The sequence below is a fragment of the Syngnathus typhle genome, linkage group LG3, assembly GCF_033458585.1.
Source record: "Syngnathus typhle isolate RoL2023-S1 ecotype Sweden linkage group LG3, RoL_Styp_1.0, whole genome shotgun sequence".
Lineage (NCBI taxonomy): Eukaryota > Metazoa > Chordata > Actinopteri > Syngnathiformes > Syngnathidae > Syngnathus > Syngnathus typhle.
This window is the reverse complement of record NC_083740.1, coordinates 3,612,776-3,636,218: the sequence shown is the minus strand read 5'-3', so window position 1 is coordinate 3,636,218 and position 23,443 is coordinate 3,612,776. Positions and strand designations below refer to the sequence as shown.

Genomic DNA, 23,443 nt, shown 5'->3' with positions numbered 1-23,443 from the left:
CCGGACGGGATGTTTCAATTGCATCCGTGCTGTTGTAAGTTAGTGAAGTCGGTTGCGAAAGCTCAGGGAAGGAAGAAAACGGAAGCAGTTCACCGGTAGATATAAAGCGATTTCCCGCGAGCTAATGAGAAAGTTAGCACATCTCTTTTTATGTGTGTTATGAAGTACTTATAACTTTTTGACGTCGTAAATCCGCTAGCTGTCGTATTACATCCGCACACAAGCATGGATCGGGAGAGTGCGTCACTATTGCCCGGCGTGTGCGCGCTCTTGGCGGACTCCGGTAAGCCTCTGCCCGATGACACCAGCCTGGAGAAACTACTGGACCGGTTCACCGAACTCTCCGAAGCAGGTTTGTGTTACCTGTAGCTCGAAACGTGAAAATGTTAGCCGCACTTGTCAGAAGCTACACAAACTCACAAATAAATTAATCACAAATTTATATTGTGCTTCTTAATCGTGAACTTAACCTAATCAATCAATTTTATCAACCCGATTTAGGAGTCCTAACACTTCTGAAGGTCCATAGTGCCTTGTCTCTCATTGCAGGTGTATCACTTCCAGAGAGTTGCCTGTGTCTTCTAGAGTTTATTTCTACCATGGCCTCCAACTCCACTTCTGATCCCAGCATCCTCTCCTTCACTCTTAAACTCACCGGCCTGATGGCGGCCACCGAGGATGGCTACAGAGTCTTGCAGGTAGACAGTGAATATTTATATAGAGGTATCAAACGATTTCAACGCTTTCTGCAGCCCACAAGGATGTTGGGGAACTTCTGTGAACCCCCCAGTCAGCAGATTAGATATGAAAAATGATCAATCGGTTTAATTTCTGTCTGCTTTTCCAAACAGGAGCGCTCGGTTCTGGAGGTGATTTTTAGCGTTAAGCACTGGATGGACACCAAGCTCTGGGATGACCCCTGCATCCGTATTGGCTGGCTTTATGGATTCAAGAGAATGCTGCTGCACCCGAAGGCGCTCACTTTCTTTGTGCAATCAGGTCTGTCTTCTCTTTGTTGTCATTGAGAATACGATGGCGCCTCGACCCTTCCTGTGCTCAAAACATTCAATTTTCCCATTGAAAGTATGGAAATGACATGAATCCATCAACCTCTCCAAAAGCAAAACAAAAATGTTTATCCTTCGTATTAAGGAAGACAGTACTCCATAATAGTACTTATTTAAAAGATAGAAGAATAGAATACGGAAGAAAAATGAACATCATTTATTGCTTCAATCCAATTATAAACGCTATGCCCGCCTTGACCACTAGGAGGCAGTACAGTATAATATAGCAAACAACGATATTTTTCTAATATTACTGTGAGAGATTCAGGAAAATGTAATATTAGTTATTAACGTTTGTTCTGATCTGTCTAAATGTGTTACGATCAACGCTAAGATTAGCATGTATGATAGCATTAAGCTAAACTGATTCATGCAATACATGCATAATTATCTTTCATTTATGTTTAGTTAAACAGTAAATTTCACCTGCAATAAAAAAAAAAATATTTTTTTTTTTTTCCAAATCCCACACCACTGTGTTTTAGCGATTAAATGGTTTTACTTCCGCCTAGGTTTCCTCAAACCACTTTTAGAGCTCCAGTCAGATCCAAGCATATTTGTTGCTTCCGCCGCCAAGCAGTTGCTGGTCCACATCCTGCTCGCCACTCAACCAGAAGAAGGTCATGCAAGTATCAAAGCCAGGGAAGACCACAGTGCTGTTGTCCTGCAAACCTCTGATCACATAAATGAGTCACTCAAAGAAGGCAAGCTGGCAAGTGGTAATGCACGGTTCCTGAGTCTGCTGGCACTGATCCTGGAACAGGCTCGGCGCCCTCTGCGGGAACAGCTGCTCAAGGCGCTTGCCGCCTCCCTAGAAGAGCTGGCTGAGGCGGGAGACAGTCGGATCACATCTCCTCTAATGGATGTCATTATGGCCGGATATAGGTACGCTATTATATCAACATTGCAATATAGTAGAATGCAATTTTTGATCGGCTGTATTTTTAATCGATACTGCAATCATTTCGAGATATTTTCTCAATATATACAAAAAGATCCATCTCTCGTACCTTCTCCGAATTTGCCATTTGCAGCACCGAGAGTGACGACGTGACCAAGCGTCTTTTGTCCTCTATGTTGAATGTCGACAAACCCTTTGACCTCGTCCAAGCCGCGGCTTGGTTTCTCTCCCGAAGTCGTTCATGCGCATCAAGAGATGCTGTCAACACAAGGCAGGCAGTGAGAATCCTCCTGCTGCCCCTCCACTTTGTCACCGAGCAGCCCTTGCTCGGAACAGGTATGAAGTACACATCCAAACGACAATTTGGATTTGTTACGTAAAACTATCTTCAGCCCTTGTAGTGGACAACGTAACAATGGCGGCGCAGCTGAAGAATAAAAAAGCGTTCATCTCCATGATCTGTTCCTGTCTGGGAAAGGCGCCCGAGGTGGCACTTATGGTGAGAAGAAATGGGATGAATAGAAATTTGGATGTGTGTGGCTCGAAACGGACTAACATGAATATAATTCTCTCTTTTTCTTTAGCCTCTTGACGTCCTCCCGTGTGCGCCGGCTGTAATCGTCCTCTCTGTTGTTACTTTGCTACGAATGTGCAGTGGTGACACTTTGACCTCCTCGTGGCCTTCGCGAAATGAGGATTTCCGCTGTATCGTCAGCAGTGGCAAAGTTCAGATATCCGCTTTGAATGCTTTGGCTTCGCTCAGCGCCAGCCCAGGTGAGAAAATAACTAAAACAAATAAATAAATAAAAGAAATAATAATAAAGAAATAATAATAAAAATAGCCTAGGTGAGAAAATAAATTAAATAAATAATAATAAATAAATAATAATAAAAAGTCTTTCACATCACCGACCTGTTCACATTCTCGACGGATGTACACAGTTCTAAATGTGTTGATTTTTGTGTTTCAGGGGCTAACAGCACAACGAACCAAGTCTCTGAAATCCTGGTACATTATTTGTGTCAACCCAATTCAGACCCCACTGTAAGTACTATTTGCATTTTAAACGGCGTGGTCGTCACTTTATGAGTTAGAATTGTCCCAGGAAGTCTTTAAAAGTTTTTAGCAAGTCCAGTTTTTGTTTTCTTAGGTCCTAAAAAAGTCCTACGAGGCCTTATTACAGTGGGTGAGTCTTTGGACGGACCCGTCGTCCATTCCGCAGCAACTCGGAGAAGGTAGTTTTCAACAACCAGACGTACCACCTAGTTTTTAATATATCGAAATTTGAATCAGTTGAACATAAATTGGCAACACAGTGATGCATTGGTTAAGCATGTCCGCTTCACAGTTCAGAAGTGCGGGTTTGATTCCGGTTTCCGCTTTTCATTTAGATCTCCTAATGACAGTAAAGAAGCGGGCCTGCGATCCACGTTGGGAGGTGAGAGACTCCACCATTGAGTTTTTGGGGCAGCTGCAGTGCATCCCTTCCCTGGGATCGGTTGATGCCTCCTTGTTGAGCAATCGCAGTACCGCCCCGCTGCTCCGGGAGGCGCTGCAGGATCCGGAGAGCTACGTGAGGGCCAGTGCCGTCGCAGCACTGGCACGGGGTCTGGTGCCCTGCTGGCAACAGGGATCTGAGTTACCTCAAGAACAGGTTGGTGAATTTAGAGATTTATTTTTTTATTTTTTATATTATCGGTTGTTTTTTTTTTGCTACTTTGTTTTTAATTTCAATTTTACTTTAAGGTTTTTAAATTCATTCAATCATATCTGATTGATATTGAAAAAGAGGACATTTTCCCAAGGCTTTGTCTTAGTTTTGTGAGAGATTAACCTTGTTCCAAATTTAAAAAAATATATAAACTTATCTGCATTACCGCTACCCACTTTTAGTGAATGATCTGTTTTTGATCATCTTCTATATCCAGACTGACACGGTGAGACAGCTGTTGGACATTCTCCAGAAGGACACGGAGGGTTTTGCTAGGCGGGCTGTGGTCCACTACTTCAAGACCTGGTTCTTCGTTTGCTCCCGCCCTCCTTCATCACCACCCTCACTTCTTTTGGAGTCAGTACGTGTGGTCTTCTCGCGCGGCAGCTTGGATTTGGACTGGGAGGTGAAGGTGAACATGCTGGATTTGGCTGAGCTTTTACTGGACTCTGCCTTTTTGGATTACAAAAGGCGCACCGGTGCAGAGAATCACCCTTATGCAACATTTTACACGGACATTAATGGACAGGCCAAGGACGCAGATGCCGCTTTAGAGTCGGCATTGAGAACTTTAGTGGGTCAAGGCGTCTTCTCTGCGTCGCTTAGCAGCCTGGTGGACTATGACCGACCCGTTGCGCTGAAAGCTTGTGAACTCCTCATTACAATCAGAGACGCAATCTCCCCGGCGAGCGCCTTGACGATGGACGTGCCCTGCGAACTGCCTGAGTACGGTTGGGGGAGGGAGATCAGGGAGTTGCTGAAGAGCAAGGGAGACGCGGGCCGCCACGTAAACGTGTGCGAGGCGTTGACGTTACTGGACCTAGATGAGCGGCGGGGTCTTCTGAGCCAGAGCAGCGATCACGTTCACAACTCCTTGCAGTCTCTGCTGCAGGACATCCTGAGCGCAGGAGGTGCTCTCGCAGACTCCAGAAAGGACGGAGGTCAAGAAGTCATAGTGGACTGTTATTGACTCACATTTTCACTCATCACAGAACTTTTAGTTTTAGGGTGAGTGGCAAATGTAATTGTGTTTGCATCCCCAAAGTAGTGGAGAATAACAATGTACATCATATTTGACTTAAGCGGGGAAAAAAAAAAGCCAAATTAAATTTGTCTTTATTATTATTGTAAATGACCCTTTATGCATCTATATTGTTATCTTATTTTGATTATGTAATTTTTTTTTTTAAGCCCCACTGCCTTCAACTGTACGCGTAATGTGCGCGGACATGAGTTGAAGCCACAGCAGGCATTCGCTGCGTTCACGTGACCCCCCCCCCTGACCCCACCCCCCCACACACACGCAAACACACACAAACTCAGTCACATGGAGGAACAGAGGGACACACGGGTAGAGAACCTCTCCTCATTAACTAATGAGTGGCAACACACATATCGGCGCCGCTTATCTTCATATCTCACTCCTGTCATCTCTCATTGATGAAGTGAAGCGTGCTTGCTGGTGGCTCCTCTTTCCTCTCCTGACACCAAAGCATGGAGGCTGTGGCACTCTTCTCCTTCGCCGCATCCGAAGCGGACGAGCTCAGCTTCCAGAAAGGGGACGTCGTCAAGGTAAATGTTAACGAGGTGAAACCGTTGAGCCGTAATAACCCATGTGTTGTAACGTAGGTGACCGAAATGGAGGAGGATTCTTGCTGGTTCGCGGGAGAGATCGGAGGGAAAAGAGGCTACGTGCCGGAGAACTACATTTCTCTTCTGCCTCATCCGTAAGAAATGTTTCAGAGTCGCCTTGTGTGATGCCCACATGTCGGACTATAAGGCCGTAGGTCGAACTAAAAACCTTGCAGTTTATTATATTAAATGATTTGCCTTAATGTGTTTGCTTTTTAAGTATTCCGGTAAAATAAAGGTTCGATTGCATGTCAACTTTTTAACACGTCATTTGAGCTCATGAAAATGTTATAGCTGCATAAATAAATGCGCTAATTATCCTCACGACACATAAATAGTCCCAAGCTGACAGTCACTACAAATGTTTTTGCATTTACTCCATTGCGATAAGTCTTTTTTTTTATTTTTATTATACATAGTAATATTTTGATTCAGACCAAATTATTATCTTTAATTTTCGTTTTTATTGGCAGTAATAGTAGTATTTTTTTTGTTCTTCATTTTTTTCTTATATAAGTACAAAGCCATTCAATACAAGATCTGCATAAAAAAATATAGGGACAGCTGTTCCTAATAATTAGGGACCAGATATTACATAAGGAGAAAATATTTGAATAAAACAGGGATATTTTGCATAAGTGTTGGATTCTATTGAATTGAAACATGACTCCATCTTTGTAACTCTCTCTCGCCATCCTTGTGCGTCGTCGCTGGTATTTGCAGGTGGTTCGCAGGCCGGGTTTCGAGATTGGAGGCGGAGCGCCGGCTGCACTGGAGGGACAGCGGCATGTTTGTGGTCAGGGAGAGTGAGTCAGCTCCTGGAGAGTTCTCCCTCTCCGTTAGGTAAGCGAAAGCGGCCTTGCCCCCCCAATAGACCGTTGTCTGTTATTACTATGTTATTATTACTGTTTGACTGTGAGAGCATCATTTAGACAAAAGTAGTGTTTTCATTTTAGTGTGGCCTTCATTACCCATAGAGGATTTCAAAATGGATGTGATCTGCACACATTATTCAAATGTATTTAATAAGTAGCATGTCTGATCAGTGTGATGTGTTTAATTTAACTGTGTTTATTTTTATTATGTTACAGTATTAGATCATATTAATTCTGAATAATTGCAAGATTTTAGTAGTGATATTAAAAGGTGGATTAAGTCAGGAAGATGCTTCAGGTACCAAATATATGATGTTATTTCAATGTAATTACTGTGTTATTACAGAAGCTATATTTCCTCTATACACATGTAAGGATTGCAATGTGCTTCTTTTTTTTTCCTGTTTGTTTTCCATTCCACTGAGCACATTAGCAACTTGCACTATCCACGTGTCTGCGAGCGTGCGTATGTCAGGCTAAATATGTTCGGCAAGAACCTATTTCGACTAAAAATATCACATCCTCACGGACAGTTACTGCACGCAAAGCTGCAATTTGGGTCACCAAAAGTGACAATGGGCCCATTTTAATCATGGCATGGGTTCAATAATCAGGGCCGTTACATAAGAGCATTTTATTAATTAAATGCATGTCGTATGTTATGCAATTGACACATGTGTAATGCGTACATGACGTGCACGTATGAATGTCGCAACAGAACGTCTGCCTGGCCTACGAGGTCACGTGCGAGCTGTATTAATATACAAACGCTGTCATGCCACCATGATTCGTAATACTCAGAACGGTCAACAGAGGGCGGTATAATAGCGCCACAAAATCTGGCTATCATGCAGATCAGTGAATATTAATATCTTCAAGGAAACTAACTTTAAAAATTGAATTCAGGGCAAATATTTATGATGTTTTGGACATCACTGAATATTTCTGTTAAATTATATTTTTATTTAAATGCATTGTGTCCAAAAAAGAAAATTAATTACTTATGGTTTGAGCCCATTTTTTTTTTTAAATATATTTTGGCCTACCATGCATGTTTTTGTATTGCTAATGTAAATTGCCTGTGAAGAAGAAAACATGCTCTGTCCTCACTCTGTCTCACATTTTTTTCCCGCAGCTATGGTGACAGGGTGGAGCATTTCCGAGTGCTGGAGGGGGGCGGTCAGTACTGCATCTGGGACGAGTCCTTCAGTTCCCTTAACCGGCTGGTGGACTTCTACAGGACTCACAGCATCGCTATGGAGAAGGTGGTCTGCCTCCGAGACCCTCCCTCGGACATGTCCCACCGCCAGAGCTCCCACACTGGCCGTAACCCTTATCCCAACCCGTACAAGAGCGCCTCTCTGGAGTCCCTTCCTTCGGCTCGCCTCCATGGCCCTCATCCCTTGAGAGAGTCGTCCTCCATGCAGCTGCTGGAACAGGTTTTGGGGGTACGAGTGTTCTATGAAGTTCTGAAAAAATGTGTACCAAGCATTTTTGGTTTTATGAGAGTAACTCTGAACATGGTGGGCCAGATCAAACGTTCATAAACGGACCTGCTACTTGTGTATGCAGAAACCTCGGCTGGGTCATGCCCTGTGCGACTACTTCCCGCCGCACACCACCCACCTGCACTTCCTGCGAGGTGACCTCATCGACCTGCTGGACTGCTCCAGTTCAAGGTGCTGGAGGGGCCGCTGTCGCGGACGGGTCGGGGTCTTTCCGCCGCAATACGTCCAGCCGTTGTACCACTGACAAAAACATATATCAGTAATTGGCCACTAAGCTGTGTCAGCATTTGAATTTTATCTCACAAACAGATTTGATGTCACTTCACTTTCTATACAAATCACCTAAACTTTAATCATTGTCATGCAATTTCAATTTTCCGGCAAAACAAATCTCAACATTTGCACGTTTCAACTTCTTAAATGATGGTTTATAATGACCAAGTCACACAATATCCGTAAATATCATGTATATCTGTTTTTCTCCTACAACCCTTTATCAAGCTTGTACTAGAAATATAATACATATTTTACTATTGTTGTATTGATACCGCTCCTGCAAATGTCAGAGAAGCTGAATAAAGTTCATATAAATAAATACTAAACAAAATAATAATAATATGAGGAGTTCCCACCGTTGTTATATGTTAAAAACAACATCATCCCTCCATTTTCTGTAGCGCTTGGCCTCTGCTTTTCTGGCGAGCATGCAAACTACACAGGCCAGAATCCAGAGATTGGAACATTAAACCTCAGAACTGTGAGACAATCAGATGTGCTAACTCCTAGTCTGAAGTGCTAACCGCTAGCCACTGCTCAAAATTAAGACCAACAAATTAAAATTCGCGTGACATTTAATTCCAGTTTCTTACTCTGCACACACAGAGCAACAGTGATTCTCAATAATATATATATAAAATAACGAAAAAAATATTTGAGAGGAACACAAAAAAAGTCCTCAATCAGATGACAAAACATAAAAAGTAAAAACAAATTAAGGAAATTGCATATTAATATCTTATTAAAAAAGAAGATCACACATTGGATGTATTTTTCCAAAGGCATGACAATGACAGACAAGGCTTTTCTTTTTCTTTTTTTAATTAGATTATCTTCATAGTTACTTATCAACACACACACACACACACACAAAAAAAAAACAATTTAAACTAAAAGTTAAAAAGAAAGTCTTGTATTAGTATAGGATATTACACAACTCACAAAAAGTTACCGATGTGGCTTTTGGGTGTAATATTTTAAAATGTGTAAATCTCACTCATTTATTTCCCTTTATAGGAATAACATGAACAAACCCCCTTCCCCTTCTCGGCGGTTAGTGGAGTTCGGTTCTTGTTGTAGATATTGGCAGGCGCTCAACGACATCGGGGCGAGGCAGGATGTAATCGCCCCAAATCTCAGGCAAAGTATGCATAGAGAAAAATATTAACGCTGACCAGCAGGAGCGCGTTCGCACAGCAAAACCTAGACCAGAAGGGGCTTTCGCGGACGCTCGGAACTCTGGGAGTCTCCTGCGCGCGGCGGAATGCAGCGGTGCACAATCGCAGGCCGTTACCGCAAATCAGCTGACGTGCTGGCTCAGAGTCTGAACACACACGTACACACACGCAGACACACAACAGGAAGTTGCTCAATTACTGTTATCATTTGGTATGGATGGATGTGTTCATTCCAGGGTACAACGGAGCCTTGAAATTAGAGGAATCGTTTTTATAAGAACACCTATCAGCATCATTAAAATAGGACGATAACAATAAAACAGGAAATGAGACTTATTGCAATGAAAATACAGTGATCCCTCGCTACTTTGCGTTTTGTTTATCGCAGCTTTTTCCCCAAATAAAAAAAAAGAACATTTAAAAGTCAAAATAAAACTTTTAAATTGAGGAAACATGTGTCTAACCTTTAGGACAATGTAGTTTCGCTCCAAATGTTTGTTTACATTTCTTTAGAAGTCCGTTTTCGCGCGATCGCGAATTAGCATCTTTCCGATAACTCGTTAGCCTGCCCAGTATTTCTTGTTGGTAACCGTACTTCGCGGATTTCACTTATTGCGGGTGCTTTTCCGAACCAATTATCTGTGATAAACGAGGGATTACTGTATTTGCACGTGGTGATTTGGAGGCACCTTGAGAACTACGGTGGCTGACTGAGGACACTTTCTGTAGAGGGATTTGTCTGGGAGACTCCTCGGTCAGAGTCCACCAGGTCAGGTTCCTCAACTGAAGATCAGAGAGGGGAAATATTTATTAATACTTGGAATATAAATATGTATTTATTCATTTTCTGGGCGTGTGTGTGAAGGGAGCTTAGAAATTCGATTTGATCTATCTGGATTTGCGCCAATGTAAACATGTATAAGCAATGTCAATAGTAAAGATAAAAGATTGCATTATTCACAATGACTTTTTGTCACAAAGCTGTGACCTACTTTTTCGAGACCGCTTCTTTTCTGTGTGAATACATGACTAAAATTTTAAAACACCATAGCCATGACAAAGAAGCCAGTTTTTCTTTCAAACTTAATGTTATTGGAGGGTCCATTTCCTACGACTTGTTTCTTTAGAGCAAAGACTGACAGCAAAACCGGAGATGACCACTTGAAATGCATTCCAGTTCTCAAGCCTGGTCAACAGGTTTTTGGCTGGTGACCCAAAGAATGTATTTGCTGTGGCCAAGTAAGTTTCTGGGCGCCTTCATGAATAAAAATGCATGTGAATACTCACTTGTTGCTTTAGAAGCAATTGTACGAAGAGGACTAAAGACTTTTTTTTGCTCAACTTAATTCACTGGTTGCAGTTTTTGTATATGGAGAGGTTTTAAAACCTCTCCCACGTTTGCATCAGCTTAAAGGAAGAGTCATTGCGTGAGTCGTGTTCTGGACAGTCAAGTCAGCAGATTGCAGGCATTCATGAGGTGACAAAAGTGTGCATGCATCGTTGTTGATTTTTGGATTTAGATATTAACAGATCAACAACACAAATATGAGCTGGCAGTCAATCGCATCAAACGCGGCTCTCGGTTCATGTACCTGCTCGTGGCTGGGCGGCGGCGTTAGCAACGACACCACGACGACCACGACGGCGCTGAGCCCGCAGAGTAAGATGGCGAAGTGGAGGTAGTGGACGCGGCGCAGAACCGCTGGCGCCGAGTCCACCACGCCACACCTAACAGGGGGGAAGGCGAACTCCAGCACCATCCGGCACACCCCCACCACCAAACCCACCATAAGGCCCCAGAATGCACCCTAACAACACAAACACATTCGGGTTCCATTGGATGAATCTCTAAAGCAAGTCAAGAATTTTTATTTTTTTTTACACTATTCTGAATTTTATTGCATTTTGTGGAATAACACTTAAGACTAATAAATAAAGAAGTATTTTTGTGACATCATGAACGGCGGTGGTTCAAACTTGTTTAATTGAGGTAAGCGTTTCAAAAAGTGGATAGTGTGCCAAGAGTGTTACGAGTAAGTTACACTTGGGGTGTGTGTGTTTTTTTTTCTCACCATGCAACTCCTGTCACTATTGTTCAACTTCTCACCTACGTTTTCACATGTGCAGTGACACCAGTTTACTTTGGCTGTCTTAAGCCGGCAAAGAATGTCATCGGTGTGGTTTGAATCAGTCAGTTATGGGGCCATGAAAACAGACATTAAGAGCAGCACCTGTGTAGCTTATAAAAAACACTTTTTAAATAGGGTTGGGCAAAAGAATCATTTATTTATATATATATATATATATATATATATATATATATATATATATATATATATATATATATATATATATATATATATATATATATACATTTATTTATTTCTTTGTTTATTCATTAATGCATTTATTTATTTATTTATTCATTTTCAGCGCTCTATTAGTTATTATTGAGTTGGTCATAAGATAATTACTGTAAATTGGTTTGGAAATACATGAGGAGGGTTTAATACAAAATAATTACGTTTAACAATTAAAAAAAAAAATACATTTCATACATTACTTGATGGTTAAATATACAGTTTGAAATTTTGAGTTTGTGTTTCGGTATAGTATTTTGTTTTAGCGTTCTTGTTTTGTTCTCTTTACTGTTTGCTGTGTGACACTGCTTGTTTGCTCACGTCTGACCTTTTACCGCCAGGAGCTAAAGCCCCAAAAAAAAAAAAAAAAAAAAAAAACGGTCTGTTTCGCGTAATAGAGATATGGGCTCGGCTTGAAATTAAACATGCGATGCAATGAGCAAAACATTGGAGAGGAGAGGAGGAAAAAGGCATTCTGGGACTTGGTTAGTTCTGCAGACACTTTGATTCTTACGTGCTCTTTTGTGATTGCGAGGAACACACTAAGGGAGTCGAGGAGAAAAAAGGAAATCACTCTGTCAGCAAAAAAAAAAAAAAAAAAGCCGGCACACCCTCAAGTTGCTTTGCAAAAACATCCACTTACTCTTGAGCTCAAGTTGGGCCGGTCTTTACGAGCATTTACTGTTTACTTCTCCAAGTGCACGACACCTCTATCTTTCCTGTTCGACTGTGCAACCCTACAATCACTTTTTTTTCATCTCACGGTAATAAAATTACACTCTGACACTGTTATCAGACGTGAAAACTCACTTTCATTTGCACGGGAGACTGCATTAAATTAGCCTTTGTCAATTCCGACACCAGGAATGAAAACAATATGCTCGAGTGCACACACACACACAGATGATTGAGGAATGTTAGCGCTGGGCTGTATCCCATATGAGGCTAATAAAAATGCAGGAAGGGAACACTCCAGAATGCTCTGCAAAGAGGTCCGCTTTAGATAGGGATTAAGTTTGCAGTGAACTTTGACATGATGGCCTTATAAGAGCATGTTACGAAATTGTGCGTGTTCCTTGTTACAGAAAATTATTTTTTGTGTTTCTTGACACTTTTTTTTTAAAGTCATCAGCTACAATATGGAGGATTGACACCTTCTGGATGGACGTTGGAACCTGGTACTGGTCAATTGGTACCGGATGATTTTTTTAGGAACAGAGCAAACTGGAAGCATTTGTTGGTATCACCTGCTCATTGGTCCTCTTCCAGAAGACAGCCAGGGTGAAGACAGCCGTGACGGGCGGCGCCAGGTAGCTGGTCACCGACTGAATATAAACGTACAGTTGGCCGCTGTTGGCAGACTGCAAAATGGGAATCCACACCACGCTGACCACCACCAAGATCACTGTCACGATCCTGAGTGGAGAAATGACAATTTAGCAAGACGTGAGTAACCTTCCGACTCATTTTGGATTTTTTGAATCGTTTTATACCTGCCCACCAGCAGCAACTCTCTCTCTGAGGCTCGCGGTCGGTGCTTCTTCCAGATGTCCATGGTGAACAACGTGGAGCTGCTGTTGAAGATGGACGTCAGCGATGACATCAGAGCGGCCATAATCACCGATATCATAAGACCACGTAGGCCTGTCTCGGACACACGCAAACAAATTCAATTAAACTCAAAGGCCGTGCGAATCGGCATTTGAGGCATTTTTTTTTTTTACCGCTTGGCATCAGCTCAATGACAAGTTTGGGGAAGGCGATGTTGGAACATCCCACTTCGGCGCCGCACACTCGTACACACTCCTCGGGGTCGACGCATCCCACTGTGTCTGAAACATGAGGAGGTCGACCATCCAGAGGTCATTCACACACAAAGACGTGGAACGCGGTAACCAAATATTCTTCTCATTCACAATTCATGTGCCTTTGCTCTTATTTCGCCTTCTCTTGAGAGGGTACTCAAATTGTTTGTAAATGGTACTTAAAGATAACGCAGCTCGTGTAAACTGACACTATTCTCAAATGTATCAGCGTTGAAATAAGACAAGCTATTTTTATTTGCTGTTTCCATTACTTGTCTGTTTCCGTGAAACTATGCGGTCGGGTGCGGCGACGCTCCAGGAAGAACCAAAACCAACGATAGGTAACTAGCATCTTTGCCTCATAGTTCTGGGGTTCAACGTTCGAATGATTACTCCCGAATTGCATGTGTGGGTTTTTTCTCACATCCCATCCCAGTATAATGACAAATCCTATACTATTTATAACCCGGGATGCAACAAGATCTGGCTTGCCTGAATGAAGATAAGCACTCCAGAAAATCTAGTAAAAGCAGGCATTGAGAATTACCGTTTTTTCCCATGTACAATGCACCCCCATGTATAATACGCACCCTAAAAATGGCATGTCGATGCTGGAAAAAAGCCTGTACCCATGTATAATACGCACCCAAATCTGGACTCCTACTTAAGTCGGTAAACGTAAAATTATTTCAGAAAAAAGATCATCTTTGGGAACAACCGGATGTTAATCTGCCGGTCGGTATCACTGCGCATGCGCTAGCAAACTCGATAGCGAAGAAAGTTTTCGGATTTGTGTAGGGTACATTGTGACAGCAAACAAGCAGGTGATCGAGCAAACGTCTGATACGAGAGCATTGTGTTCGCATGGAGCGTGTTTGAAGTCAACAGCAGAGAAGAAAGCGCATCTGTAATGGCGGCCTCCGTATGATATCCGGATATAAAAAAAAAAATTATACCCATGTATAATGCGCACCCCAGATTTTAGGACAATAAATTAGTTAAATTTTGCGCATTATACATGGGAAAAAACGGTATTCAATAATGATAGAACTTTATTCATCCCACAGCAGGGAAATTTACTTGCAGCGTATACGAGCGCAAGAATACAACTTTTCACAAAAGAATGAAAACTCCTAAACATGGCGTTTAATCTACTCCACAAGTATTTTATCGTGGCCTTAATCTAAACTCTGTTGGCTTTGCACTGATAACACACTGTGAGCATGTTACATCATTTACCCAACAGTTAGATAAGAGTAACTTTTACCGTAATAGGTCAAACCTTTTGTACCACATTTTTCCTTAGAAAGTTTTTTTTTTAAACAGTCATTTTTGTTCCAGTTGCATGTTGTTTAAGTCTTAAGGGGTGAAAACATTAAATCTATCTTTCCCTTCCCAGAAAGAGGGTGGAGTTTGTGCTCCACGGACTACCGGACACTCCGCCTCTCGGTCCCCCGGTATCCAAGCTTCCGTTGCCGGATTCCAGGTTCTCACGCACTGGCACCTCCACGCGTTCTCTTCGTCGGATAACTTTTCATACTTTGACGCAAACTGGATTAATTTGAGGGATCATTGTTGTTTTTGCAGATGAGGTTCGTACGTGCCACGTAGCCATTCAAAATTCTTTTTTGGGGGGTCTTTCAAGGAGCTCTGTGGCCGCCGGGGAGCCGTCACCCTCGGCTGGGCCTCCGGAGCGAACAAAAGGTGTCTCGTCACACTGAGTCACTCGATTTGTTTCAACACTCCAATGCAAAGGGGGATTCTTTTCCGGAGTGTTGCGCTTTAATCTGACTCACTGGCTGACTGTCAACCGGCAGCTGCCCGCCTCTCGGTCCTGCCTCCCCCATGTTCGCCGGGTCTGGGTGAAACGAGCTACCGGTCCCGTCTCGACTCCCCTCGGGCAGGTGTAAGGCGTGGCTTTGGGCGGGGGCAATTTTATGCTTACACCTTGAGAAAGTCGTTGAGAAACGTGTTTGTTTATCCTCGTTTTCTTGGACTTTTATTTCCTCTCAAATGAGAAGTTCCACGACGGCTCGTGTTTTTTATCTTCCCGGTGTGGCTCACGACAGATCCGGAATGAAAGCGGGTTAATTTGGGAAGTTTACACGGGCGTTTTAAGTATTTAAGTGGATTCGTTGAGGTCATGGCGTTGTCTCAAATCCAATGCCTAGACGACCATCACGTCAACTGGCGTGTTTGCCAGAGCAAGCCGGAGTTCTTCTATAGTGAGGACCAGCGGTTGGCTTTGGAGAAGCTCATCACCCAGGGCCGTGGTGCGTTCACGGACTACCTCCGCGAGAAAAACGTGCGGGACTTCTTATCAGAACACGAGTTGGATCGGATCACCCACACGGCCGAGCTTTACCGGCCCGGGCACGAGCACTACCTAAAACCCGAGACCCCCGGTGGACACGCGGGGAATACAACCCCAGGATCCGGAGAAGATGGAGCATTGGACGGGCAAGTCTCGCTCCAATACTGGCCGGACCGGTCTGAGGCCTCGGTGGCGGAGTTGGACCTCGGTTGGCCTGAAGCGATCTCGTACCGTGGGGTGACACGCGTGAACGTGTACACGCAGCCCCCCGCTGACGGTCAATCGCACATTAAGGAGGTCGTGCGCAAGAGCATCGCTTCAGCAAATAAGGTAGAATTCAGCAGTGGTGAGAAATAAATTAACTCGAATATAGTTTTTAATTTTTTTTTTAAAGCGCTCTGACATTTACTTCAGGGACTGCAACTAATCATAATTTCTGCTGACTCGTGTTTAATTTATATTCATTTTCTTACTGGATTGTCTTGATAGGAGTAAAAATGATATCCAGGAGAAATTTGACATACTCAGCAATTTTTCTAAATTGTCAGTGCTAACTGGGTCATCACATCTGCAGAGCTGTCCAGGATTGATACTCTAGTTCTCGCACACGTGTTGCTTTCGCACATGCTAAGCATTCAATAAATTAAAAAAAACAAAAAAAACAACACATGACATCATATCACATGATGCCCTGAAAGGAAATGCTACCTTATGAGTCAGCGTTTAGCCGGGATTAACAAAGAAACCTTGTTCTTCTAATTGAAAGGAATTTTTAACCACTGTGACTACAAAATGGAGACTCAAGTTCCAAAAGCGCTACAAAAAATAATTGTAATAAATCCGAAAATATGCGATTTATGTCCGTCCGTGTGCAGGTGATAGCCGTGGTGATGGACGCCTTTACTGACGTGGACATCTTCCGAGACCTGCTGGACGCCGCTTACAGACGGAAAGTTCCCGTCTACATAATCATCGACACGGCAGCGGTGTCGTCGTTTCTTTCCATGTGCGGCCGAGCCGATATGCATCGCGGTCATCTAAAGGTAACACGCCTATAGACATACATGTATGATGATATTTTCATAAGAGCTGGTGAAGCAGATGGTTCCTCTAGATAAGAATATTTTCAAGCTGGACTGAGCGGAAAGTTTTTTTTTTTTTCTGCTTGCCCTATCAACATGACTGCGAGGCAATCCAAATCAGAAATCCCATATTGTTAAAAATCCGACATCGCCCTTGCATAGTTCCGATCCAAAGGTCGTCAAGGGAGAGACCAAACATGTCTTCACTCGAAGGCCGTGATGAACAAGCAGCGACCCGTCAGTCGCCCGTAGGCTACGTTTTCTCCTGTTTCATCGCTTCTCCAAGTGGAACTAGTTGAGGGAGTAACAGAAAAAACACTTTTGCAAGCACTCCATGGCCGACTGGACACGTTTACGTTCCATGACAAACTATGAATTTCCATTTACGACCCGCCTCTCTTTTCAAACGGTCTTATCTGTCCTTATGCCCTTTGTGATATTCCGCCCGCAACTTTCTCCCACGAGGTAGGACTCGCACCGCACCCTTTTTATCACATCAAAAGACAAACACAACAAGGGTGTGTCAACCAAGCACAAGGACAACCTGTAGAATCGGTAAACACCACACCGGGGTTGTCAATGGCGAGTCCGCTAATTTGAAAAACTTGTCTTTTTCGTCTCGATCATCTCTCAATTGTGTGTTTAGAATCTTCGCGTGCGCTGCTGTGGCGGCGTGGAGTTCTTCACGCGCTCAGCTCAAAAGGTTCGCGGGTCCCTGAGCCAGAAGTTCCTCCTGGTCGATGGAGACAGAGCCATCTCCGGTTCATACAGGTGAGCTCGACATAACGATTTTCTAATCCGTAAATCTTGCTTGGGATAGTCCTTAAAATGGTGTTTTTTGTGGCCATTCCAGCTTCACGTGGTCCTCGTCCCGCTTGGACCGTAACCTCATCACGGTGATCACTGGACAGGCCATGGAGACCTTTGACTTCCAGTTTCAGGAACTGTTCCTCCTGTCACGGAGCGTGTCTCTCAGCAAGGTTCCCATGGTGGACGAACCCGTTCCCGACCCGCTCCCTCAGGCCGCCCCTGTTGTGGTGCCAGCCTCCGTTGCTAAGAAGCTCATCAACCCCAAGTACGCGCTGGTTGCCGCGGGAACGCACACGAGTACCACGTCTTCAGACCAGAACTCCAGCAACAAGAACTCACAGGTTCCCGTGGGGTTAAAAATCCGTAAGAGGCGTCTGAAGGGGCTTTCCGAGGAGCCCCAGATACATCCGGCGTTGGTCAACATGGAGAAAGCCTACCTGATCCCATACCTCCCCACCTGGCCGGACCCGGACCCGCCGAGCGACGTGATAGGTTTCATCAACATCAGGGACGAAAAACTTGCTCATCAGGTTCACTTGCAGAGGTCCGAGCGCTTTGCGGTCAGTCAGGCCATTCGGTTCAGCTCTTCGCTGACTCAGCCAAGTCCTACCGAGGAGGCGAAAGGTGACGGGCAACCTGCGCCCGGTGACGCCTCGGCTCCTAAGAGTGCGCCCAACAAGGAGCGGCGGGAAGAAGCAACTCCAAATAAAGACGGTGAGGAGGAAACAGATTCCAGAGGGGCCTCGCAGAAGCAGCCCGACGCACTTCTCACACAGGAGACACAACAAACACAGGCCGCCTCTGCAGAACCTCAGCCGACGGACAACTCCGGAGAAACTCCAGAAGCGCCAGCAGCAGGACCTCCCATCCCTAAACGGCGAACGCTACACTTAGTCATAGACCCCTCCCCCTCAGACCAGCCCATCGAAACACAGGTCACTCTGGTTAAAATCGACGACACGCCGAGCGCCAACAACACCCTAGCCCACGTCGCCTCCAAGGAGGAGGGCGCCGACTCGGGCAGCAACGACAACGGCAGCCAGGACAGCACCAAGGTCATGTGCGACCGAGCGGGCGCCCAAGCCCCGTCCAGCGCTTCCACGGTGTCCGAGGAGGAGTATTACGACTGCACCCAGCAGCAGCAGCCCGCCGACCCGTTGGCCGACAGGGTGAGCACGGGGTCCGGCCGTGGCCACCGGCTTATGGACGGCGTCAACGTGATGGCCCGCCTCTCTCAGAGCATGCTGGACCTGCGGGAGCCCCCAGCCCAGACGGAGGACAGCGCCGCGCTCATCCGCCAGTCGCAGGAGCTCCGCAGGCAGGGCTACAGATCACCGCATCGACGCTTAGGACAGGTGAGACCCTTTCTACAATTTGCCTCCATTTTTTCACCAGATGGCTACGTTAGCTATGGAGAACCTGGTCAAACGCCGTATTGTAGGATTCCAAAAATTACATCACGTACCGAATTTGTACGACAACACAGCAGACATTATACGGGTTGTTTTCATTCATTGAAAGGAATAGAACAATAGGGATGTCAGCGCTAACCTGGGTAGAGAGCGCGGCTGATCATGCCCGGGAGGACGATGAAGATGAAGGGCAGCATCTTCAGATAGGCAGCCAGGATGGACGCTCCCTTCACGTGGCTCATGTTTTTGGCCGAAAGGGATCGTTGGACAATCACCTGCGAATGCCAACAAATATGAACCTTATTATTTTTCTGTACTGTCCACTCAGCGGCGGGAAGACATACACGGGGTGAGGTTCGAACCCAGAACCTCAGACCTGTGAAATGTTATCAAAAAAAAAAAAAAGTATTAGTCCAGCTGGTACTCCAGGTGATGCACCGGATGACGGCTGTTGCTAACACGCCCTTCCTGTCTTTGCGTAGTTGTTCTCCTCTTCAAGATCTCCCGGTCGCGATGGGAGGCTGAGAGGCACAAAAGTCGTCATCGCCAAACCGGGGAGCTTCCATCGCCCGCAGCGAGCCATCAACCCCGTGATCGGCGGTCATCGTTACTGGCACGGACAAACGCTACAACCGGACTCCGCCCTCACGCGAGCCGACACACGATCCAGCCGCTCGCCGCGACGCCACAGCCCGGGCTACAGGAAGGGGGCTACCACTTCCTCGCCATTGCGGGCAGCCAATCCTACCGGAGGTATCGCACCTATGTCCAAGCTGAACAATTTGAAACATCTAAAGGTACGAGGTGGAACCTCACAGAAGAAAATGGCTCAAAACAGCGGCAACAAGGCCTCCAGGTAGAAATAATAGCCAGGAATGCTTGACGTGCTTTTAACGTGGGTGGTGCTTACTGTAATAACTGAATTTTGTTTTAATCGTTAGGCTCAGACCACATGTAGATTTACATATCGCGAGCAAACCAAATTACACTCAAGGTGAAGTGTAAATGTATGCTCGCGTATCTTTGACTGGATTAATACTTAACAGTCGGACAAACGACTTTCATTTTACTTGAGCCCCTTGACGCCTTCAGATTTTTTTGCACTGTCAATCTTTTTACTTACCGAACTCAATCGTTTGTGTCGTGAGTCAAGTCTACGAACTTTCGGGTTCCTATGCTGAAATCACTGGGATTGGTCGCTGACATGTAAAGGGGCGGGGCTTGTTGTTGACAACGTTTGCCTTGTACAGGGGTTTAATCTGATGTGGGACCAAAAGTGAATGCTGTGAATAAAATCGATTCGGGCTGAGATTTGGACTTTTGTCGCATCTCGAAAAAAAAAAATGCTTACTTTGTTTTGAAGTTCAAATTTATCTACAGTACCTGATCAGTGCACCAGTACCAGGTTGCCAGAATGGTGAGCCCGAGCGTCATGCCAGGCCAGGGCAGGTCTCCGGTAACGGCGTCTCGGAACAGATGCATGGCGTCCTGTCGAGGCAGGTGGCAGGTACTGTTGGGGATGATCTTACTCGGTACCGCCATGCTGTACACTTTCTCCAGGTTACTGTAGCCGCCGATCTTGTTGAACGCTGTGGACGACGATTCCGCGTTGATTATGCGATTATATTTGCGTGGTGGAAACAAATACACGTACCCATGATGGTGAGAATGATTGCTCCTACGATCATCACCAGTGTTTGCAGAGTGTCAGTGTAGATGACAGCCGCGAGACCACCTGTGAGGAAGTTAGCATGAGCCGCCATATTTGTCAGGGCTAAACAGTGCTAGAACCTAAATGTTATCTTGAAAATATCATTTTATTTGAATGTTTAAATTATATCTCTATGTTGTTAAGAGTTATCTGATGTTTTGTTGGAAATGGAAATTTTAGTCCGAAACAGCAACACTGTGTCCCGTTTGAAAGAGAAAAGCTAGCAATGACATTAGCCATCTTGAGTTGATGCATTAGATCTCATTAGATTGTACCAAATGAAGTGTCACAGCACATTTTTCATTATACCCTCGTATAATTTACAACCATCTGTAAAGAGCATCCATCTTTACTCTAGTGCAGGGGTGTCAAACTCATTTTTTTCACGGGCCGCATTGTAGTCATAGTTTCTTTCGGAGGGCTGTCAACCCAAATAAATGTATGAGCACCTCATATTATATACAGTAAAAGCTACACAACAAACAAATAACTCGTTTTCAAATCAGACGCGTAAAAACTGGTAAAATATTTTTTAAAAAAAAAAAGATATTATTGAAAGTGATGACAATTTGCAATTCTAGCCATGACACACGAATTTCCGGGCCACATAAAATGATGTGGCGGGCCATATCTGACCCCCGGGCCTTGAGTTTGACACCTGTGCTCTAGTTTGTTTATATGACCGACTTGGCCCCGGTTAGAGCAAAGTAGTTTCCACGTATGACCGTGAATATAATTTTGACCCCTTTGCGTACCGGCAATAGTGTAAAGCGCCGTCACCACCAGCATGAGGACAGTGGACAGGTAGAGATTCCATCCTAGACACACTTGGACAAAAAGAGCTCCCGAGTAGAGGTCAGTCTAATGCAGGGGAATGAACAAGTATCAGTTTTTGTGTATTGCCATCATTGTGTGTCTTTTTGTGTGTCGTACTGATATTTTTGTGAAGACGGATAGAAGCAGTGAGAGGACAGCCAGGTAGGTTCGAATCCTTTCGCCTCCGAACCGTCGACCCAGATACTCGGGCATTGTCACGATCTGAACAAACACACTCGTGTGATATACTGATCGACACAAATTTGCGCTTCCCTTTCTTCTGAAATGAATTATGACGCTGTAGACTTAATGATGTGCGGTGGAGTTGTGTGACACCCTGCTGGGGAATTTTCAAGGCGGGGAATGCGTGTAAAGACAATGCATCTTTTGGCACCTTAAAATACTTGCAGAACCAGCCCTGACAAGCAGACCTGTGTGTGTGTCTGTGTGTGTGTCTGTGCAAGCGAACCCCTGAGGAGATGTAGACAGGAACGAACACCCAGGCCAGAGCCAGCAACACATAAGTGGCCTGAGAAAATTGGGTGAAGCAGACATATATTAAACATATATGACACAGATTATTTTTCCAGTCACACATTATGTATATGATGTAAATATTAAATATTAGCAATTTCTGCTTTGGTTTATGCACGGATGAGCATGTCCACTCACATTCCATTCAAAGCCTGCGACAGCGATGCCCCCAGCAGCTCCCGTCCCGGCCAGACCGATAAAAAGACCCGAGCCCTCTGAACTGGCAAATAGCGAAGCCCCAATCTGGAAAATTTGACTGCCGTAAATGATTGTAGTTCATGACAAGATACTTTTAGAATGAAAATAAATTGGAGTTCATTATAGGGGCTTAAAAAATAAATAATAATAATAAAAATAGTTACAATTGTTTGAAATAATACTTCACCAGTCTAATGCAATTTCAACTCCAGGAAAGACTGCAGATATTTTCATTAAACATATATATTTTGTGTACGTATGTTTAAAAATGATTTTAATCAAAGTTTTATTGTAGTTCAGCAGAATTATTATTTCCCCCAAATCACGTTAAATTATGCTATAGAAGTATTTTGTGCAATACAATATAATGGTAACCCAAAAAGAATAAGTTAAAATATCGTTTTGAAAAAAAAATCAACATTATTATACACCAAATTTTGTTGTACAATTTAGTATAACTTAATCATCCGTGTGTTAGTGTAATCATTGCAAGTATAATTTTAAAATTTAGACTTTTAGCAACATTTATGTAAAAAATGATTTAGACGAACTCACCGGCCACCAGGCCATATCTCGCCCTGCCAGGAAGTAGCCGCTCAGCGTGTTCCTGCTCACCCTGCATGATGACTGACACACACACAAAACTGAACATTTACGTCCCTAAAAGCATCTTTGCGACTTACCCAGATTCCTACGGCCAGGTTGAGAAGGAAATAGGTAACGATGACGATGATGTCAGAGAAGCTGAAGGATTGAGACAGCGCGTAAAAGTTGGTGGTAGAATTGGACATCTTTACACACTTGGACAATATCTCAAGGTGAACCTAAAGGACACTTGCATCCCCCATTAAGACCTCAACCCTCTTTTTCATAAGTCCTCGAAGAAGGCATGGGTTACAGACTCCTCAGTTGAGCCGTCTACAGCAAAGTAAGACGGAAAGTGAAGGTGTGTGAGCACGTGTGTGTGTCTGTATATCTTGTATAATGTGTAAAGAGAGCCCCCCCATACACACACGGGATTAAACACATCACCTTAATGTTGCGTGCATGCACATACACTTACACAGGCCCTGCTAGGGGGTAATGGAGTGTATTCTAAATGAGTGTGGAGTAAAGCAGATGTCAATGTAGACCGTAGGCTACACACACACACACACACACTGATAGTCAATCATTGGCTGTGTGAATCATTAGTGAATCATTAGTGTCTAAACACACAAACATGTGCTGTTAAGTGTCAAGTGGAGTCAGA

The 23,443-nt window shown here is 44.2% G+C and overlaps 4 protein-coding genes across 4 annotated transcripts; 3 read left to right on the top strand and 1 right to left on the bottom strand.

Moving 5' to 3' along the window:
• Window positions 1-45: 45 nt before the first annotated feature.
• On the top strand, window positions 46-4,812 carry brat1 (BRCA1-associated ATM activator 1). Its single transcript, XM_061273478.1, has 11 exons — window positions 46-352; window positions 550-698; window positions 852-999; window positions 1,580-1,952; window positions 2,102-2,304; window positions 2,361-2,467; window positions 2,553-2,742; window positions 2,940-3,013; window positions 3,120-3,204; window positions 3,361-3,623; window positions 3,898-4,812. The coding sequence occupies exons 1-11, from the start codon at window positions 226-228 to the stop codon at window positions 4,648-4,650; spliced, it is 2,472 nt and encodes an 823-aa protein (XP_061129462.1). The 5' UTR covers window positions 46-225; the 3' UTR covers window positions 4,651-4,812.
• Window positions 4,813-4,951: 139 nt separating this feature from the next.
• On the top strand, window positions 4,952-8,311 carry LOC133150884 (GRB2-related adapter protein-like). The gene is made up of 5 exons (XM_061273481.1): window positions 4,952-5,252; window positions 5,310-5,407; window positions 6,036-6,155; window positions 7,323-7,635; window positions 7,760-8,311. The coding sequence occupies exons 1-5, from the start codon at window positions 5,175-5,177 to the stop codon at window positions 7,937-7,939; spliced, it is 789 nt and encodes a 262-aa protein (XP_061129465.1). The 5' UTR covers window positions 4,952-5,174; the 3' UTR covers window positions 7,940-8,311.
• Window positions 8,312-8,523: 212 nt separating this feature from the next.
• On the bottom strand, window positions 8,524-23,230 carry slc5a10 (solute carrier family 5 member 10). Its single transcript, XM_061273479.1, has 15 exons — window positions 22,875-23,230; window positions 22,747-22,818; window positions 22,132-22,236; window positions 21,929-21,988; window positions 21,577-21,681; window positions 21,399-21,504; window positions 20,587-20,667; window positions 20,316-20,521; window positions 19,072-19,207; window positions 13,234-13,341; window positions 13,003-13,153; window positions 12,757-12,925; window positions 10,742-10,957; window positions 9,839-9,932; window positions 8,524-9,295 (listed from the first exon to the last, which is right to left on the bottom strand). Exons 1-15 carry the CDS (start codon window positions 22,980-22,982, stop codon window positions 9,108-9,110), a joined length of 1,905 nt encoding a protein of 634 aa, XP_061129463.1. The 5' UTR covers window positions 22,983-23,230; the 3' UTR covers window positions 8,524-9,107.
• fam83gb (family with sequence similarity 83 member Gb) lies at window positions 13,263-20,243 on the top strand. The gene is made up of 6 exons (XM_061273477.1): window positions 13,263-13,400; window positions 14,714-15,958; window positions 16,504-16,671; window positions 17,357-17,481; window positions 17,564-18,875; window positions 19,415-20,243. The coding sequence occupies exons 2-6, from the start codon at window positions 15,458-15,460 to the stop codon at window positions 19,790-19,792; spliced, it is 2,484 nt and encodes an 827-aa protein (XP_061129461.1). The 5' UTR covers window positions 13,263-13,400; window positions 14,714-15,457; the 3' UTR covers window positions 19,793-20,243.
• Window positions 23,231-23,443: the final 213 nt, after the last annotated feature.

Coding starts and splice junctions, on each gene's coding strand:
- LOC133150884 (XM_061273481.1), top strand. CDS start 5,175: ATGGAGGCTGTGGCACTCTTCTCCTTCGCCGCATCCGAAGCGGACGAG. Junction 5,253..5,309: donor AGAAAGGGGACGTCGTCAAG/GTAAATGTTAAC, acceptor GTTGTAACGTAG/GTGACCGAAATGGAGGAGGA. Junction 7,636..7,759: donor TGCTGGAACAGGTTTTGGGG/GTACGAGTGTTC, acceptor TTGTGTATGCAG/AAACCTCGGCTGGGTCATGC.
- brat1 (XM_061273478.1), top strand. CDS start 226: ATGGATCGGGAGAGTGCGTCACTATTGCCCGGCGTGTGCGCGCTCTTG. Junction 1,000..1,579: donor CACTTTCTTTGTGCAATCAG/GTCTGTCTTCTC, acceptor ACTTCCGCCTAG/GTTTCCTCAAACCACTTTTA. Junction 3,624..3,897: donor CTGAGTTACCTCAAGAACAG/GTTGGTGAATTT, acceptor TTCTATATCCAG/ACTGACACGGTGAGACAGCT.
- slc5a10 (XM_061273479.1), bottom strand. CDS start 22,982: ATGTCCAATTCTACCACCAACTTTTACGCGCTGTCTCAATCCTTCAGC. Junction 21,682..21,928: donor CTGTCTACATCTCCTCAGGG/GTTCGCTTGCAC, acceptor GTGTTTGTTCAG/ATCGTGACAATGCCCGAGTA. Junction 20,668..21,398: donor GGCGCTTTACACTATTGCCG/GTACGCAAAGGG, acceptor ACTTCCTCACAG/GTGGTCTCGCGGCTGTCATC.
- fam83gb (XM_061273477.1), top strand. CDS start 15,458: ATGGCGTTGTCTCAAATCCAATGCCTAGACGACCATCACGTCAACTGG. Junction 15,959..16,503: donor GCATCGCTTCAGCAAATAAG/GTAGAATTCAGC, acceptor GTCCGTGTGCAG/GTGATAGCCGTGGTGATGGA. Junction 17,482..17,563: donor GCCATCTCCGGTTCATACAG/GTGAGCTCGACA, acceptor TGGCCATTCCAG/CTTCACGTGGTCCTCGTCCC.